At 34.9% G+C, this 20070-nt stretch overlaps 1 protein-coding gene and 1 pseudogene across 2 annotated transcripts; both read left to right on the top strand.

Moving 5' to 3' along the window:
• Positions 1-5021: 5021 nt before the first annotated feature.
• Positions 5022-8968, top strand: LOC125221179 (uncharacterized; annotated as a pseudogene). Its single transcript, XR_016134467.1, has 8 exons — positions 5022-5241; positions 5329-5390; positions 5583-5660; positions 5759-6054; positions 6387-6782; positions 7054-7600; positions 7835-8229; positions 8320-8968. The product of XR_016134467.1 is annotated as an uncharacterized LOC125221179 (transcript).
• Positions 8969-16116: 7148 nt separating this feature from the next.
• LOC125221178 (receptor like protein kinase S.2-like) lies at positions 16117-19809 on the top strand. The gene is made up of 8 exons (XM_048123302.2): positions 16117-16451; positions 16535-16617; positions 16808-16897; positions 17001-17312; positions 17565-17959; positions 18238-18781; positions 18972-19366; positions 19459-19809. Exons 1-8 carry the CDS (start codon positions 16303-16305, stop codon positions 19654-19656), a joined length of 2166 nt encoding a protein of 721 aa, XP_047979259.2. The 5' UTR covers positions 16117-16302; the 3' UTR covers positions 19657-19809.
• The last annotated feature ends 261 nt before the right edge of the window (positions 19810-20070 follow it).

Below are 20070 nucleotides of genomic sequence, written 5' to 3'. Positions count from 1 at the left end.
TTTAGCATTAATGGGGATCTATAAGTCATTCCTAAAATTTTGTGAGCTAAACAATTTTTGGAACAACACATTTGAAGTTATATTAAAAATCATGTTTCCCTTCCACGACCAAAATGAGATTTTGCAATCATATTCATGATCATAGTAGGTCTTCATTTTATCTAAACAAATAGCAATGAGAAATTGTTTTCCAAGTTGCGCAAAAAAACAAAAAAAAATTGCAGAGAAGAGAAGGAATGCTAGGAAGGAAATATGGAATAAAAAATCTTGTTTTGAATTTAATTGTTTGGTACATAAGAATAAAATCTCAGTTGGCATGAAAGTTGTGCAAGAATTGAATTGGTGATGCATCGATTGAACTGAGTGTCTGTGAAAAGATTATATAGTTGGAGAGAGATAATAATAGAAATAAAAGTAATTTTGAGTATGTAAGTGGAGAATCAAGAACGTGACTCGTCTCATTTGAAAGAAAAATATTACCAAAAATAAAAATAGCTAGACAATTTTTATGAGATAGATCAAAATGGAAACAGTCTCTAGTTTTATCAATGGATGAAGTATGAAAATTGATTATGTCACAACAACATTAGCAATCACTTAAATAATGCTAATGTAGAGATACTCAGCAGATCAATCTTCTATGTAACCTTGGATAAACACTTGAGATCTTAAATAAAATGCTCCATCTGGCATGTGTTGATATCATACTTGGGTCATGATGCAAATTTTTAGAAATGTTGAGAGGGAGAAAAAAATATAATTTTATACTCTTTCTGTTCCATAAAAATAGGTCATTTGGTATGTGATGCACTATTTATTAGCACTAAAAATACTTGCAAGTATACAAGATAGATCTAGTATAGCTAAAGGACAGTACCGGGATATCGAACACAGGGAATAAGATTGCAACTATCTATCATATACTAAGCGTCATATACTATTTGGAGACACGGATTTTTGGTTTGATTAATTAAACTAGACAGAAATAAATAAACTAATAACAGAAAATATAAAAACAAATATAATACAAAACAGGCTAAATTTTTGGTTTGATTAATTAAACTATACAGAAATATATAAACTAATAACAGAAAATATAAAAACAAATATAATACAAAACAGGCTAAGGAATGCAGAATTTTAGGAACCACAATCAAAAGCTAATATCCAAAGGACTTCCTTGAATTACGGTCTTTAGAGTTACTAAGCTATCACAGATGTAAAATTATATCATCTCTCGAAGCATACAATTTGTAGATTGCTACCTAAAACCGAAGTGTCCTTCCTAGAACTAAGACAACTCCTAAAAGCTCCTAAGATAAATTTGCTTCATTCAAAGGCTCAAATCTCCCGATTTTATTGGCAAAGACGTCAATTTCTCCTCTTTCAAATTAAACTACTCACTTCTCAGTTCTTGTAGTAAACACATGCATTCATAAGATGGCCAATCAAACAAATGTATAAGCACAAGAGAAATCGAAATAACTGCAAGAGCTAACAAGGAAAAACGATTGAATAAAAAACTTATAATCATAGCATGTTTACCAAAAATTCTACAAAAGATGTTTAATACTCATAGACAAGTAAAACAACAAAAAGTACTAGACATGAAGAAAAACAAAACAAAACCCAAGGTTGAATGATGTAGTCTTCTGTCTTCTCTTGCCTGGATCTGCAGAGCTCCGCTCCCATGGAAGATGGAAGAATTTAAGTGTGGAGTATGGGATGGAAGAAATATAGAGAGGGGGAGAGTTGGAGGCTCTGAGACGGAAGAAGGTGTACAGATGGGCCGCCTAATTTCCGCCTAATTTTGACTGCATTGCGCAACGTTCGTAAAATGGCCATAACTTTCTCCACAGAACTCCGATTTAGATGTTCAAGGTACCCACGTGAAGCTTTTTCAAAGATGAAGAGAATGATATGTATTAAGCACTGATTGGACTTCAAACTCGTTGGCAGATGGGCTCGAACAGAGGCTGCTGAACTTTGACACTTTTGTACATTTTTTGTATCTATTTCCATCATTTATCAACAAACACATCAAAATACCAAAATATATAATATATGCAATTTAAGAACATAATTTGCAAGATTGACATATAAAACGAGCCAAATCTAGGCCTTAAAAACATGCAAATCCCATGTTTATCAGTATGGACACGTCAAACGAGTTTTAATGCATAATTGGTAAAGTATGAGAGAAGGAGGAAAAGTAGTTGAAATTGTGTAGTAGATAGTGGGGTCTATAAATAATAAAGTAAAAGAGAAGGAGAAAGAGGTTGCTATAAATAGATATGAATTATTTGTATGAGACGAATGCAAAAGGAAATATGGTCTATTTCTGTGGGACGGAGGAAGTATATTAATGTGAAAGAGAATTTTCCAATAAAGAAAATGTGACATGTAACACGTAACACGTAAATAGGACAAATGAGAATATATAAAATCCTACCTTTATCGTTGGAGCTCGGCTATAACTGAAAAGTGATAGAGAAAACCGTGTAGAAGGAAAGAAAAGAAAAGTGTGTTCTTCAAGTTATTCACTTACTTATACAATGCAGTCTCGATTTTCGTTACGATCGGATGTCCTAAAGTTATTCAGTCGTCTTAACATTTTAACTGGAGGTAGAAGACTAGTCTAGCTACATTATGACCAAATGAATCCAAATTTGAATGGTTAGATCTTCGGTTATTAATTTCTTAACATGGTTGTTGTGTTCTTGAAATGTTTATTTCAACTATTTTGGAGTTGTGTTGATTGTCTAGTGCTTTCATTATGTTGTTAAGAACTAGATATCATTGTAAACTTCATAGTTATATTATCTTCTTGGTGGTAATGGATTTGGTAGACCAGTGGGTCGCGTAATTTTTATCTCTTCATATAGAAGAGAGTTTTCCACATACAATCTTGTTGTTATTTCCTTTTATCATTTCTTGTTATTATCTTGTTGATTCGTCTACATTTAGATGCTAGAATATTAATCCTAGCATATTCTAACAAAGTTGAATGGTTTATTTATTTGACGTGATTAGACCATTTCCAATCATGCATTAAAATTCGTTTTTGGTGTAAAAATCATCTCCAACTATAGACCAAACTCAAACTAATTTATAGGTTTATCTATGGAACAACATCAAATATGGTGTTATTGCCAAAATTATGAGATATTGCAAATTAGTCCATTATTATTTCAAGAATATTTGAGTCAATATGACGCTATAAGAAATAAAAATTCTCATCCGAAACTTTAAAATGCGCTAGTTGATCATTTTGTGATAAGTGAGAACAATACACAAATTTCGAAGTCTTGAACTTTTGCTATTTTATATGATTATTGTGATAGTTTTTAATAGTTGTGATAATTTTAAATACGTTTCGACTTATGTTTTGGTTTTATTATAGCATGTAAAGTGCATTTTAATTTCAAGTTAGTAATTTTTTTTTAATATAAAATATATTCAATACATAAATATATTAATACAAAAATTATTAATTTATCTAATTTAATTTAATTTAAATTATTGTAAAGTGTTGTGGGATTAATGTGTAATTGAAATGAGTATGTAGGCTAATTGAAAATGTAAAAAGAGCAGTTTGGAATATTTTTTTGGATTTGAGTTTGACGTAAATAATTGGAGTAAAATTATTTTGATTGTAAATATATGGAGCACCTAAATTAGGTTTGAATTTAGTATAAACGGATAGAGATGACCAAAGAAGTAGACCACTCCTCCCAAACTATAGGATTAAACTAACAACACTATACAAAATTTGGAATTTAAGAGTAGAACTAATAGTGAGTTGAAGGTATTTTGAAGTCTCTTTCTATTTTTAAAGACGCATATCCACAAAATTGTCAAATTGATATTCTAATAGGTGGTTTTTCCTTAGGAATCCTATCTCACTAGTAATGATAAGAGTTTTAATTTCAAATTGATAGTCTCGTCCAAAAATAAATATAGAGTAAATAAATGACGTAAAGAAGAAAAGTGAAAAAGAAAATATAAATACAATAAAAATGGAAAAATAAAAAAATGAGTAATAAAGTGAGTATTTTTCTGTGTCCATCAAATTTAATCTCATCTTTTCATTTCATGGTATTCATAAAAAATAATCTCATCCAAAATTAGAAAAATTTCATAAATTATTAAAATTATTATATGTATTTTCTTTCCTATTTTAATCACTTTTTTTATAAGTTAAAACTAAGCATTGATGGGGTTAGCAAAGTAACTGTCAGGCGCGTTTCCACCTAGTCTAAGAGCATCCGCAATGGTCGGCTAGCGACCAGCTAGCCGATTCGTCGCGCTCGCCGATCGGCTAGCCGAACCATTGGAGTCGGCCAGCGCGAAATCGGCGAGTCGATCGGCGTGGGCTGGCCGATGCGCTAGCCGATGCGCTGGCCGCCATTGTGGCGGCCCGATCGGCCAGCGCCGAATTTTGTTTTTTTTTTTTAATTCTTTTTTTTAATTTTTTTAATTCTTTTTAAAAAAAAAATTTAATTCTTTTTTAAAATTTTTGAAAAACTATATAAACGCGATTTTCTCTATCTCTAAATTTCTGTACAAGAGCAACATCTAGCGATGGACAATAACAACTAGCCCAATACAAAATTAAGACCTAAAACAGCGAGACCCCCGTTCGGCTAGCGACAAACTATAACAGATTCAAGGTGGTTCGTGTGTAGAAGCCCGGATTTTTTTTTATTATGTTATTTTTATGATTTTTAGTTAATGTACTTTTTTTTATTTAAATAAAATTAATGAATTTTCCTGTATATGTCTCGTAAATTTAATTCCGTATTTTAATCGTAATTTTAATTCCGTAAATGTAGTATATTTTGAATTATTTTTATTGTGACTGGCCTATGGCTGGCCTAAATCTGATGTGGCAGGTGGATTTTTTAGTGTTGCTGACGTGGCAGGAGAGAGAATGGCTAGCCTATTGCTGGCCTATGGCCGGCCTAAACACCATTGCGGATGCTCTAATACTAGGAGACAGAGTTGACTCATTTTCATTTATCACCAGAAGATATGATGTTCAAGTGCATTTTCCCCTTGTTTAAGCTGTATAGTTCGATTCTGAAGAGAGATGATGTCGTCGTCGAGAGATAACTGGGAGAGGCTGGTGAAGGCAGTGATTAAGAGAGATGAGATATGGCAGCTTTGCCACCAGGACTCCATCTCCACCATTGCATCCGACACTCCGAGAACCTCTTATTCCAGTGGAGACTTTCTCAGGTATCTCCTCCTCTGCTCATCTCCGTTTCAGTGTAAATTACACCATCACCGACGTTTCTAATAAAAGGAAATTTGAGAATATTTCAGAATTCCGAGTGATTTGTTCAAGCGTATACTTGCATCACGGCCGCCTCAACCTCCGCTTGAAGGTTCGTCTCGATTATTAGTTCGTTGGCGCGATTAGAATGTTTAGTTTTGTGATGGCTATCAATATTATGTTGTCGTGGTAAAATTGGGGAAAATCAAATTACAATATCCTAAACCTAAACCTAACTCTAAAAACTCTGCTCCTTATGTTTAGATTGAAATTTAGTTCTTAGGTAGATGGTATGGAATTGCAGCTAGGGGACCTAGTACAAGGAAGCTATTTCCTGCTTGGCTTTGGAGGAGGAAACCCAAGGACTATGATCGGTCCCAAGGTTAGCAGTGTTGCAATATGGCTTGAAATAAACTTTGTACACATATTGCATGTATTTATATAAGCAGAGTAACTTATTTGTCTTCAACTGTTATGAAGAGGATCATTTTGGACTCCAAAGATTTTCACTGCGTGAGCTACTTGATGCAATAGACAGTTTTAGAATATCCTTGTTCGTGGTGGACGTGGGAAAGTTTATAAAGGTCAACTAGCAGATGGCTCTCTAGTAGAAGTTAAACGGGTGCGACAACAAGAAACTGAGATAGATATGGAAATAATAAGCATTGCTACACATTGCAATGTAATTCGTGCTCGTGGATTTTGTATTACTCCAAAAGAAAAGCTACTTGTTTATCCGTACGTGGTTAATGGTAGTGTGGCGTTCTGGTTAAGAGGTAATCTCAATCAACCATTCATTTTCATTCGCTGGTCTACTTTTGTTCGATAACAATGTTATGTTTCCTTAAGAACTCGGGTTTGCCGTCTTGTCGGCTGTTGGAATAGATTTATAGCTTCTTTTATACACCTTTTTATGCCATATAGAGGGAAAGTAACCATAAATAGTAATCAAGGAAAGTTTGTCGGCTGTTGGAATAGATTTATAGCTTCTTTTATACACCTTTTGTAAATTTAGTTTTGTTTGTTATATTGTAAAGTGTTTGTGTTTATTATATTTTGTAACTGATTGGGAATTTTGTTATGTTTATACTAAACCTACTGACTCCAGAAAGAAAGGATTCACTGCCTCCTCTTGACTGGCTCACAAGGATGAAGATAGCACTTGGAGCAGCAAAGGGTCTAGCTTACCTGCATCATGAATGCCCCAGGAAAATCATTCATTGTGATGTTAAAGCTTCAAACATATTGTTGGATGATAACTTTGAAGCAGTTGTTGCTGACTTATCCTTGGGTGAATTTGTGGATTGCTGTGGTAATGATATTGTCACTCCGTTTAAAGGAACACTTGGTCATATAGCTCCTGAGTATCTCGCTGCTAGAAAGTGTTCCGGTGAAAATTGATGTTTTTGGTTATGGAGTCTTTCTTCTCAAGCTCATCACAGCGCAAAAATCTTACAATCTTGCTCGGCTTGCCAATGATAATGACGTGATCTTACTAGATTGGGTGAGTCTTACTGTAGCTGTGCCATTACTCTCACAAAAATGCAGACATAAGGAATTTAAAATCATTTAAATAGTTTGAAACTTAAGTACTGTTGTAATAAGTGATATTTTGATGATTGTACATTAATCCTGTGTTGATTAGTCTAGGCAATATTTTCATTTGAATTAGAAATTTCACAAATATAAACTCTTATGAGGCATTTTTCAAGTACTCTGTTACTTGGTTCAATTATTATTATACGGTTACTCAGGGATTTATAATCTGACATCAGGTAAAACATATTTACAAGAAGAGAGAATGGAAAGTGATAGTTGATGCAGAACTTCAAGGTAAGTTCATAGATGAAGAGGTGGAGGAGTTGTTGCTAATAGCTCTAATCTGTACACGAGTTGATCCAGAAGGACGTCCGACTATGTTGGACGTTGTGAGGAGGTTAGAAGCTGCATATCAAATAGCAAAGGAGGAGGCAAAGTGTTCCATGGAAGATTTCAAAGAAGACATTTTGGAAGGTCGAGATGTCCAGAAATTTTCTCTGGGTAGACTACATGCTGCAACAGAGGATTTTAGTAACAAAATTATCAGTGATGATAGTTTTAATGTGATCTACAAAGGCTGGTTAGATGGCTATGCTGTTGCAGTTAAAAGATACAATTCTCAAAGTCTAGAATATTACTTTGAAAAAGAACTAGAGATTGGACGAATTTATTTGCAACCAATGCCGAATCTGGTTCATGTGATTGGATTTTGCCAGATGCCAGAAGTACAACTGCTTGTTTTCCAGTTGATGGTCAATGGAAGTGTCGATTCATGGTTAACGGGTAAGCTTGACTGACATATGTACAGTTTCTATTCTAGATATGTGTATTGATACATATTGCTTAACACATATTCTCTCTCACACAGAGCAGCTCATTAATGTTTCCTCTTATCATAACATTAGACCTATTAACATAACATGATGAGATATTTTGCAGAGAGCAGATGGGTGTTTATTGGTTAATTATTGTTTCAAATTGCATGAGCATAAGTCTTCGAATTTACTCTATGGGCAGGGAGACATGAATCGCGGCCTCCTCTTACTTGGCAACAGAGAAGAAATAAAGCACTTGGTGCTGCAAGGGGTCTAGCTCATTTGCATGAAAAATGTGAAAAGAAAATCATTCACTGTGATGTCAAAGCTGCAAATATATTGTTAGATGACAACTTTGAAGCAGTTGTTGCTGACTTCAAATCTGCCAAATTCATGAACCACAACGAGACTCGTATTACTACTACCGTGACAGGAACAATTGGTCATATAGCCCCCGAGTACCTTGCCAGTGGTAAGTGTTCAGATAAAACTGATGTTTTCATTTATGGAGCATTTCTTCTTGAGCTCATCACAGGAAGGAGAATTATTGATCTTATTCACGTAGCCGATGAGAATGACAGGATGTCTGTTGATTGGGTAAGATCTACTTGCCTTTTAAGTTTATGCTATGAATACTAAGAATTTCGAGTTTCTAATTCCTTATTTCTATCATACATCTAATATCAGGTAAAAAGGAATTATGAGGAGAGAAGATGGGAATCAATGGCTGACGATGAAGGTGGTGATTATGAGATGGAGGCAGTGGTGAAGCAGCTGGTGAAAATAGTTGTTCTCTGCACAAGATACGACCCAGACAGACGTCCAACGATGTCATATGTCGTGATGATGTTAAAATATTTTGGGTGTGGTTGAGAGTTCTGAAGAGTGGTTTGAAAAGAAGGCCGGATAAGAAGAGGATGGTGGCACTTCTAGGTTGGCATCAGAAGAAAGTGAGTCAAGATGATCATACAATATATATAGCTCCCGAAAAGGCAAATCTTGGATTAATTTAAATGAAATAGAAACAGTATATTCATCAAATACTATAGGGTGGTTCGAAAGGAGACGACTCAGTCTGTCGCTACGATATTGGGGTTGTTGATGCCATCAGAATCAGTGGTGTAGCTGGTCGGGGCATAACTGTAGTTCCATGATAGTTGGATCGGACCTCGTTCGTAATAGCTGACCAAGGCTTATTTTAAAACAAGGCGTAACTCACAAATGTATTGAGTTATTGTAGTATGGCAAGTAGTATCCACGAAGACTAGTGTGTCAACTCAAAAGTACTAAGAAACTATCTCAATTATTATTTAGAGGTTTTGGTTTTTGGATTAAATCTAACAAGATTAAAGGTTTTGGTTTTTGGATTAAATCTAACAAGATTAAAGGTTTTGGTTTTTGGATTAAATCTAACAAGATTAAATCAAGAAAAAATGATTAAAAACAAGATAAATTGATATGAGGCGTATTGATATGAAATGTAGAATTCTTGATTCCATGCAATGACTATATGTTGTTATCCTATTTGATCTCTATGTCAGTTTATGTCTCTAGCATTGGTAAGAGGATTATGATTACATTAAGCCTTATGTCAAAGTACCTAATCCATTTATTAAACTTCTAGCATCAATGTACCCCTCTAATATCTAGTGTCTAACTCACTAAGAACTTAGGATAAAAACGCTCACACAAAATCTCAGTTCTTTCAAATTCTACTAATTAATGTGTTATCCTTTTTTATTACTCCCTCCGTCTCACAAGAATATGCACTCTTTCCTTTTTACTCTGTTCCACAAAAATATGAACTTTGTAATTTTGGAAACTATTTCCCTCTAATGAGATGAGACTCATTCTCTACTAATAATACTTTAATTATTTTTTTCTTTACCACTCTCTTACTTTATCAATTTCGCATTAAAACCCGTGTCGAACCCAAAATGCGTATTCTTTAAGGACGGAGGGAGTACTAACTTTGCTATTTCGTTTTCGATTAATTTAGCTAAGTCTACAATAATTCAAGAGGCAACTAATAAATTGAATTGTTAAAGTCCAAGAACAAACAAATAGCAAGAGCAAGACGTTGACATTAAAAAAGACTAAGTTAAACTAAAAAAATGGCAACGTCACCAAGAATCCCACAATAAGGGTTTTGCTACTCAAAGTGTTCAAAGATTCAAATGGAAGACATGGTTGAAAACAATGAAAATATTGAAATAACTATACTAGATACTACTCCCTAGATGATTTGACCAGAATGGAAGTTCGTCTTTGAGCTCGGATCGATGATTGGCCATCTTTTTCTCTTCTTCACGCTCTAGGTTGAAAATGAGTGTGAATGGGGGCTTAAAGTCTGCCACAATTCCTACCCCAACTAAAAAGGAAAAGAAATTTGTAACGGTTGCTCTTAGTCGGTTTTGGTGGAACCACGGATGAAACTCACTCGGTCTGAGTGAGGCTTTTGTAAATTGCAAAGGTGAAATGAGTTCCACTAGAGCTGAGTGGAGTTTGGTGTCAAATCCACTCCGACCGAGTGGAAAATGGATGACTTCAACTCGGGCCGAGTGGAAGTTTTAGGATGAATTGCGCAGTCTTTGTAAAATGGGCATAACGTTATATACATAAATTTGATGAAGTGTGCAAGATACCCACATAAAGCTCTTTCGAAGAAGAAGAGGTCAGAATCCTTTAGAGACGATTAAAAATCATGATTTTAGTCATCTTTTTCTTTAAAACTCAACAAACTCATCAAAATAATCAATTGATAGATGATTAGACAAAAACATAGAAAACTAATCCTAAAACCAAATTAACCATTCTAAATCTAACCCCTAAAAACTATGCAAAGTACTATGAGTTTATCAATTTCCCAAAACTTAATTTCTTGCTTGTCCTTAATAAGAAGAAGAATATAAAGAAAATAAACTCGTGCACATATCAATGTTTTAAAACCCGGACCGGTGAAGCAACTGGTTCAATGGTTCAACCGGTTCAATGGTCGAACCGGAATATTATTATAAACATATATAATTAAATATAAAATATATACTCCATCCGTTCCATAGTAAAAGAGGCGTTTCTTTTCGGCATAGAGATTAAGAAAAATTGTGTTAGGTGAGTTAAGTTAAAGGAGAATAAAGTGGAAAATAAAAAAGGTAGAGAGATGAAGAGAGAGAAAAAAAGGTAAGAGAGAGTAAAGTAGGTGTGGAAAAATGTGTTGACTTTTACTAAAAAGGGAAATGACTCTATTTTAATATGGAACGTACCACAATGGCAAAATGACTCTAATACTATGGAACGAAGGGAGTATTAAATAAGGGATATTGGCATCTAATATCATGAAACTTTCAAAAAGTTGGGTTTTTCCCACGAACTTTAAAATTGACAAATAATATCACAAACTTTACCCCTTGTTTGTTTTTTTCCACGATGAAAAAATTCATGTTATTTTAATAGATTGAAGAACAATTTTGGAGGGTGTGCTTAAAAAAAAACTATCTTCAAAGATTGAAAAACTTGAAGCTCTCAAAATTGTTGTTGAGAAATTACGAAAAAAATCCGTTTATTTGAAGAATTTTTTCATTCGTGGGAAAAAACAAACAAGGGGTAAAGTTCGTGATATTATTTGTCAATTTTAAAGTTCGTGGGAAAAACCCAACTTTTTAAAAATTCCGTGATATTAGATGCCAATATCCCATTAAATAATGAATGATAAATGTAATTAAAAATTTATCACACATTAAACATTATGTATACTTATATATAAATATATTATACAAAGAACAGTAAAATATAATGAATATTAAATTTATACTAATATTTTTCATAATAAAGTATATTTTAAATATACTAAAATTTGTTGATATTTTATGATAAAAACAAATAAATTTCATTTTTTTTTTCAAAATGTTTTATTTGAAGCAATAATATAACATATAGTAACAAAATGCAATTAATAATATATAAAAATATTAAACCTTATGTATAATTGATTATATATAAATAATAATATAATTTAGTGAATGATAAATATAGTTATATAGTATAATGTAATTAATAATTATTTATTAAATTTGGATTATAAGTTAGTGTAAATAAAAATTTATCACGTTTAATATATAAATTTAGTTAATGTTTATGTTATATCAATCAAAGTATTTTGGTGGAGTGGTAAAGGTGTTACTAATTCGACAAGAAGTCTTGGGTCAAGCCTCCTTGACAACAAAGTTTCAAGCTTTTTTTGTGAAAACTGGTTTCCGGCCGATTGCACTGGTTTAAGGCGGCTCAATATAGTGGTGGTTTATATGAGCAAACCAGACCGAACTACTTACCGATTCGCGATCCAACCAGTCGAACCGGCCGGTGCGGTTTTTAAAACACTGGTGCACGTAGATTGGATTGTCATAACTGCTCCAAGAAATAAACAAATACAGTAAGATTGATGTTTTAATGGCACAACAACAAGCATGGACGATTAAACATCACTTCGAGTTACTATCTCGTAAATTACTTTGTTGCCATGCTCTCACAAGTATGTAATGTGGATTTTCTATTGTTTCTCTCACTCTCAAATGTATGGATGTAATGTGTATGCACTCACATCAACACAACAAGCAAGTGTTTACCATAAGTCTGCTCAAAATTACATACCTCCCTAACTAACATATGATTGCAAACTTAAGATCAATAAGTTCTTTATATTGGATTATAACGTAGGCTCATCAGAGCATAAGAAAATGTAGCCAAAGTAGGTTTTATATTTTGATTAGACAAAATCTGACCATTTCTGCTTCTTTTTCGACCTTCGGCCTATGGGCATAATTTTCATTTATCAATCAACCCTATCTGTAAATTTGTGCTACAAAACTAATGTATTGGGTTGGGCCGCAAATTTTCAACTCAGAAAAGTAGAAAAGAATGTAAAGAAGCCAGACAAATCCTCCTCCACGATCCAGAAATAAATCCATCCCACCAAATCCTATCCACATTATAAATCAGGTCGTCAAAGGTATTTTATTTAGGGCAAAAAGAAAAAAAGAAAAAAGAAAAAAAGAAAAAAAGAAAAAATCTGGTCAAATTTAGTCTATTTTATAATTAAACAAAATTCTATTAATTTTGATTATTTTTTGAAGTGTCCCATAAATTTGAATTTGGGGAAAATTGAAATGCAAATTCGCAATTGTTGACAATAATTTATAGTGAATACAAAAATTTGAAGTTAATAATTTATTTCATTTCACACGTTACATTCATGTCATTCTAATGTCATGGAGAAAATATAAGTAAAGTAAAGACTATTTTTGGTGGACATTATAAAATAATAATAAAATGAGATTATTTTTGTATGGACGATGAAGTATAAAAGGCCGCATTCAATCATTGACACTATCAGAGCATCTCAAATAGCGGCTAGCCCACCGGCTAGCCGAACTACTACAACCAGCGAGCGCCGAATCGGCTAGCCATTAGGCGAGCGCACGCTGATTTGAAGACGCTGGCCGCCATTGCAGGCTGGCGATCGGCGAGCGATCGGCCAGCGCAATTTTTTATTATTATTTTTAAAATTTTTGAAACACTATATATTCGCGATTTTCACGTCATTTTCATTTGCACCACTTGTTTTAACGAGTTTTCTCTCTATCTAAATTTCTGTACAAGAGCAACAACGCGAAATGAGTAACGCGGGTAGTAGTAGTGGTAGTAGTGGTGGGATGCTGAGGAGTACGAACGGCGAATAAACGAGGCATTGGAGGCCTACATGGACCACAAGATAGAGCGGTACATGCAAAGGGCCTTGCAGCCGGCGGTACCTCGACCTCGACCCGTTATCCACCGCCGAATAGTGATTGATCGGGATCACGTAGCTGCACATCAGCGGTTATATGACGACTACTTCTCAGAGAACCCGCGGTTTGGGGCCAACCTGTTCAGGTGGAGTTTTAGAATGCGCAGGGAGCTATTTATGCGTATCGTTGACGCTTTGGAGCAGCGATATATGTGTTTCCGCTTCAGGCACGATGCGGCTGTCAGACCCGGCCACACCCCTATTCAAAAATGCACGGTGGCAATTAGGCAGTTGGCCTACGGAGGCGCGGCAGACATGTGGGATGAGTACCTCCACATCGGTGAGTCGACAGCCCTGGAATGTCTGATGTATTTCTGTCAGGGTGTGATTGCAATTTTTCGTGATCAGTACCTTCGAAACCCTACCCCCAAGATTGTCAGGATCTGATGCAGATGCACGGGGAGCAGCATGGGTTCCCCGGGATGTTAGGCAACATAGATTGTATGCATTGAGAGTGGAAGAACTGTCCGACTGCCTGGAAGGGGGCCTACACGACCGGCTACAAGGGAAAGAATCCCACGATGATCCTTGAGTCAAATGCGCTAGTTGATCATTTGTGAGAACAATACCCAAATTTCAAGTCTTGAAATTTTGCTATTTTATATGCTTATTGTGATATGTTTTTAATAGTTGTGATGATTTTAACTATGTTTCCTTTTATCTTTTAGTTTTATTATAGCATGTAAAGTGTATTTTAATTTCTAAGTTAGTAAATTTTTTTGAATATAAAGTAAATTCTACATAAATATATTAATAAAAAATTTATTTATTTATCTAATTTAATATAATTTAAATTTTTGATAAAGTGTTGTGGGATTAATGTGTGATTGAAATGAGTACGTAGGTCAATTGAAAATGTAATATAAATAGGTGAGTATGAAATATTCTTTTGGATTTGAGTTTGACGTAAATAATTATAGTAATATTATTTTAGTCGTAAACATATACCCAAGATAGGTTTGAATTTAGTGTAAATAATTAGAGATGACTTTAAAAATAGACAAGCTATGGATTTAACTATAGGATTAAACTAACAAACAAAATTTGGGATTTAAGAGTAGAACTGAAAAATTATCAAATTGATATTCCAATCAGATGGTTTTTTCTTAGGAACCCTATCTCATTAGTGAAGGATAAGAGTTTTAATGTCAAATTGATAGTCTCGGCCATAAAGAAATACGGATTAGATAAATTGCGTAAAGAAGAAAAGTGAAAAAGAAATGTAAATACAATAAAAATGGAAAAAATAAAAAATGAGTAATAAAGTGAGAATTTTTCTTGTGTCCATGAAATTTAATCTCAATCTTTTTATTTCATAGTATTCAAAAAAAATAATCTCATCCAAAATTAGAAAATTTCTAACGAATTATCAAAATTATTATATGTATTCTTTTTCATATTTTAATAACCTTTTTTCCCTTTCTCGATAAAAGTTAAAAACTATGCATTGGTGGTGGTTTGCATATTCGTTGACGACTGTCAGGCGCGTTTTTCCATCTAGTCCAATAATAATGGAAGGAGAAAGAGGTAACTCATTTTCTTCAATCACCAGAAGATTTGATGTTCAATTGCATTTCCCCCTGTTTTAAAATACGGCCGTCGGCTGTTGTAAAACCCGATTGACCAATCTGGGTTCGAGGTTCTGGACCAACCATGTGAAAACACAATGGTCGGCTTGTTGCCACTGTTGGAATGATGGATCAGTTCGTGGCGGGGAAGGCGGCACTCCAGTCAAGTGAGATACCATTCCCCTACCACTGATTGATGTCTCCATAAGTACAGACCATTGTGGGTAGTTATCACCATTCAACTTGAATCCGATAAGAAGTGGCTGCGTACCTATTCGGTGTGTTGGGGTTGTTTCTGGAGGGTTTTTTGGTGCTTGGTTCTGCGCAAAACTGTTGCGTATAAAATTGGCAAACTGCCGGGCAAACTCATCAGCTGCAGATGTGTTTATGGTTTCGATTTCTTTGTTATCTTCTTCTGACATGGTCGTTTTGTTTTGGACAGGAAAAACAGAAAAAAAGGTTCAAGAACGGATACTATACGAGTACAGGACAGTGATGATATCTAATATGAGTCCCAAAAACTCTGAAAACTCTTCTCTGGTACCATGTTGACTAGTACAGTCGACATATTAGAGAAGAGATTAGAGAGAAGAACAAGAATTGTATTGAATCGGTTGATTTTTCAATAGAATATGGATCCCTTTAAATAGGGATGAATATACACTGTACATGACATGTATTTCATATGGAAAGCAAATAATTCTATTCTATACAAAATATTAAGTCAATCATTGATTGTAGAGAATTGATTCCCTTAATTATTTTTTCCATCTTGACAAGGAACACTATCTCATAAGTGTTTTAATGTCAAATTGACAATCTCAAGGAAATAGATAAATTGCGTAAATTAGGAATGTAAAATAGAAAATGTAAATACAGTAAAAATGAAAAAAATAAAAATGAGTAATAAAGTGTCTCTTTTTACGTGTTCATAAAACATAATCTCTCTCTTTTTATTTCGTGGTATCCATAAAAAATTCTCACTAATTATTAATATTATTAGATGATTATATCTACTCTCTTTCGAATTTTAATCAACTTTTTTTTCCTCTTCATCGTTAAAAGTTAAAAACTATGCATTGGCGGTGGTGACTGGTGAGCATAGTCGTTGACGAGTGACGCTGTCACTTTCAGGCTAGTTTCCATCTAGTCTAATAATTGAAGGAGAAAGAGGTATTTCATTTTCATCAATCACCAGAAGATTTGATGTTCAATTGCATTTCCCCCTGTTTTACATGTATAGTTCGAGTGTGAAGAGAGATGGTGTCGTCGTCGAGAGATAATTGGGAGAAGCTGGTGAATGCGGTGGTTAAGAGAGAGGAGATATGGCAGCTCTGTCACCAAAACTCCTTCTCCACCATTGCATCCGATACTCCGAGAACCTCTTATTCAAGTGGAGAAAGTCTCAGGTATTTCCTGCTCTGCTCATCTCAATATTCTGTGTAAATTACACCATCACCGACGTTTCTACTCAAATTTGAGAATATTTCAGAATTCCGAGTGATTTGTTCAAGCGTATACTTGTCCCACCGCCGCCTCAACCGCCGCCTCAACCTCCGCTTACTAGCCTTGAAGGTTCGTCTCGATTATTAATTCATTAGAATGTTTGGTTTTGTGAGGCTATTATGTTGTCGTGGTATAATTGGGGAAGATCCAATTACAATTTACAACCTTTGTGCTTTGTGGAATGTGATAAACCCTAAAAACTCTACTCTTTATGTTTCAATTGAAGTTTAGTTCTCAGTTAAACGGTATGGAATTGCAGCTAGGAGAAATGTTTCTGGAACTAATACAAGGAAGCTAATTCCTGCTTGGCTTTGGAGGAGGAAACCCAAGTTCTATGATGTGGCCCAAGGTTTGGTTAGCAGTCCTTATTAGTTGCAATATGGCTTGAAATAAACTTCGTATACATATTTCATGCATTTATATGACCAGAGTAACTTATTTTTCTTCAACAGATGATGAAGATGATCAATCTGGACTCAGAATCTATTCCCAGCGTGAGCTACTGGTTGCAACAGACAGTTTTAGCGACAAAAATATCCTTGTACGTGGTGGACGTGGGAAAGTTTATAAAGGTCGACTAGCAGATGGCACTCTTGCAGAAGTTGAACGCGTGCCACCACAAGCAGCTGAGATAGATATGGAAATGATAAGCGTTGCTACACATTGGAATGTAATTCGTGCTCGTGGATCTTGTATTACACAAAAAGAAAAGCTGCTCGTTTATCCGTACATGGATAATGGAAGTGTAGCATTCTGGTTAAGAGGTAATCTCAATCAACCATTCATATTCACCGTCTTAAAGACTGCTGGAATAGGTTTGTAGCTTCTTTTATACATCTTTTTTTTGTCATGTGGTAGGAAAGTAACCATAAATGGTAATCAAGGCAAGTTATGTTATATTGTAAAGTGTAGATTTAGTTTTGTTTGTTATATTGTAAAGTGTATGTTTGTAATTGTAACTGATTAGGAATTTTGTTTTGCATACATTATATTTATAATAAACCTACTGACTCCAGAAAGAAAAGATTCACTTCCTCCTCTGGACTGGCTAACAAGGATGAAAATAGCACTTGGAGCTGCAAAGGGTCTAGCTTACCTGCATCATATATGCCCCAGGGAAATCATTCATTGTGATGTTAAAGCTTCAAACATATTGTTGGATGAGTACTTTGAAGCAGTTCTTGCTAACTTATCCTTGGGTGAATATGTGGATTGCTGTGGTGATGATATTGTCACTCCAGTTAAAGGAACAATTGGCCATATAGCTCCTGAGTATCTTGCTACTGGTAAGTGTTCTGTGAAAAGTGATGTTTTTGGTTATGGAGTCTTTCTTCTCGAGCTCATCACTGCGAAGAGTGCGTTCGATCTTGCTCGGTTTGCCTATGATAATGACATGTTGTTACTAGATTGGGTAAGTCTTGCTCTAGTTGTACCAATACTCTCAGAGGATGCACACGCACGGAATTGCATATCATCAAAATAGCTTGAAAGTTGAAACTTAAATTCTGTTGTGATAAGTGATATTTTGATGATTGTACATTAATCCTGTGTTGATGAGTCTAGGCAATATTTTCATTTGAATTGGAAATTTCACAAATATAAACTGTCACGAGGCATTTTTCAAATACCCTGTTACTTGGTTCAATTTTTTGTTATATGGTTACTCAAGTATATATAATCTGACATCAGGTTAACCATATTTACAAGGAGAGAGAATGGAAAGTGATAGTTGATGCAGAACTTCAAGGTAAGTTCTTAGATGAAGAAGTTGAGGACTTGTTGCAAATAGCTCTGATCTGCACCCAAGATGATCCAGAAGGACGTCCGACGATGCTGGAAGTTGTGAGGAGGTTAGATGTTGCATACCGCTGGGCAAAGGGGGACATAGAGTGGTCAAAGGAAGATTTCAAAGGAGACATTTTGGAAGGTCAAGATGCCCAGAATATTTCTCTGGATAAACTACATGCTGCAACAGAGGGTTTTAGCAACAAAATTATCAGTGAGGATAGTTTTAATGTGATCTACAAAGGCTGGTTAGACGGCTATCCTGTTGCAGTTAAAAGATACAATTCTCAAAGTCTAGAATATTGTTTTGAAAGAGAACTAGAGATTGGACGGATTTGTTTGCCTATTCCAAATCTAATTCATGTGATTGGATTTTGCCGGATGCCAGAAGTACAACTGCTTGTTTTCCCTTTGATGGTCAATGGAAGTGTTGATTCATGGTTAACGGGTAAGCTTGACCGAATTCATTCTCTCTCACACAGCACAGGCACAGCTCATTCATGTTTCCTCTTATCATAACATTAGGCCTACTAACATAACATGATAAGAAATTTTGCAGAGAGCAGATGAGTGTTTAATTATTGTTTCAAATTTGCATGTTGTATGAGCACAAGTCTTCGAATTTACTATGTGGGCAGGGAGATATGAATCACGGCCTCCTCTCACTTGGAAACAGAGAAAAAACATAGCAATTGGCACTGCAAGGGGTCTAGCTCATTTGCATGATAAATGTGAAAAGAAAATCATTCATTGCGATGTCAAAGCTGCAAATATAATGTTAGATGACAAATTCGAACCAGTTGTTGCTGACTTCAAATCAGCCAAGATCATGGACCACAACGTTACTCATATTACCACAAGTGTGACAGGAACAATTGGTCATATAGCTCCCGAGTACATTGCCAGTGGTAAGTGTTCAGATAAAAGTGATGTTTTCAGTTATGGATCGTTTCTTCTTGAGCTCGTCACAGAACGGAGAATTATTGATCTTATTCATGTAGCCGATGAGAAGGACATGATGTATGTTGATTGGGTGAGAGACCTACTTACCTTTAAAGTTTATTCTATGAATACTAAGAATTTCCAGTTTGTAATTCCTTATTTCCATCATACATCTGTTATCAGGTAAAAAAGAATTATGAGGAGAGAAGATGGGAATCAATGGCTGACGATGAAGGTGGTGATGATGAGATGGAGGCAGTGGTGAAGCTGCTGATGAAAATAGCTGTTCTCTGCACAAGATACAACCCAGATAGACGTCCAAGGATGTCGGATGTCGTGATGATGTTAAAATATTTTGGGTGTGGTTGGGAGTTGTTATGACAGATCGGATAATAGTGTAATCGACAAACAAAAGAACGTAAGGAGACACAGAATTTACGTGGTCCACGTGCAAGAACGGAGAACAAATTGTATTATGACTGCGAATACAGATACAAAGGTATTGATTCCAAAAGGCTGCGCTGCTCTTACAAATTCTTGTGCCCTACTTCTATATAAATAGGTACAAAAGACAAACTGGGCTTGATACAACAATTAAGCCCAATAACAGAAACATATCATTCTCAGCTTGATCAGCTCGACCCTTCGACTTGATCAACTCAGCAATGATTCAATGGCAACCTAACAACTGATCAACTCAGGTTACAACCCCTCAGCTTGATCAATTAAGCAATGATTCAAGGCATCTTAACAGGAGTTCTGAAGAGTGGTTCGAAAAGAATGTCGGACATGAAC

This window comes from Salvia hispanica, chromosome 1, assembly GCF_029641045.1.
Source record: "Salvia hispanica isolate PSC_SH4W2 chromosome 1, Shi_PSC_v1, whole genome shotgun sequence".
Lineage (NCBI taxonomy): Eukaryota > Viridiplantae > Streptophyta > Magnoliopsida > Lamiales > Lamiaceae > Salvia > Salvia hispanica.
This window is presented reverse-complemented; position numbering and strand designations above follow the sequence as displayed.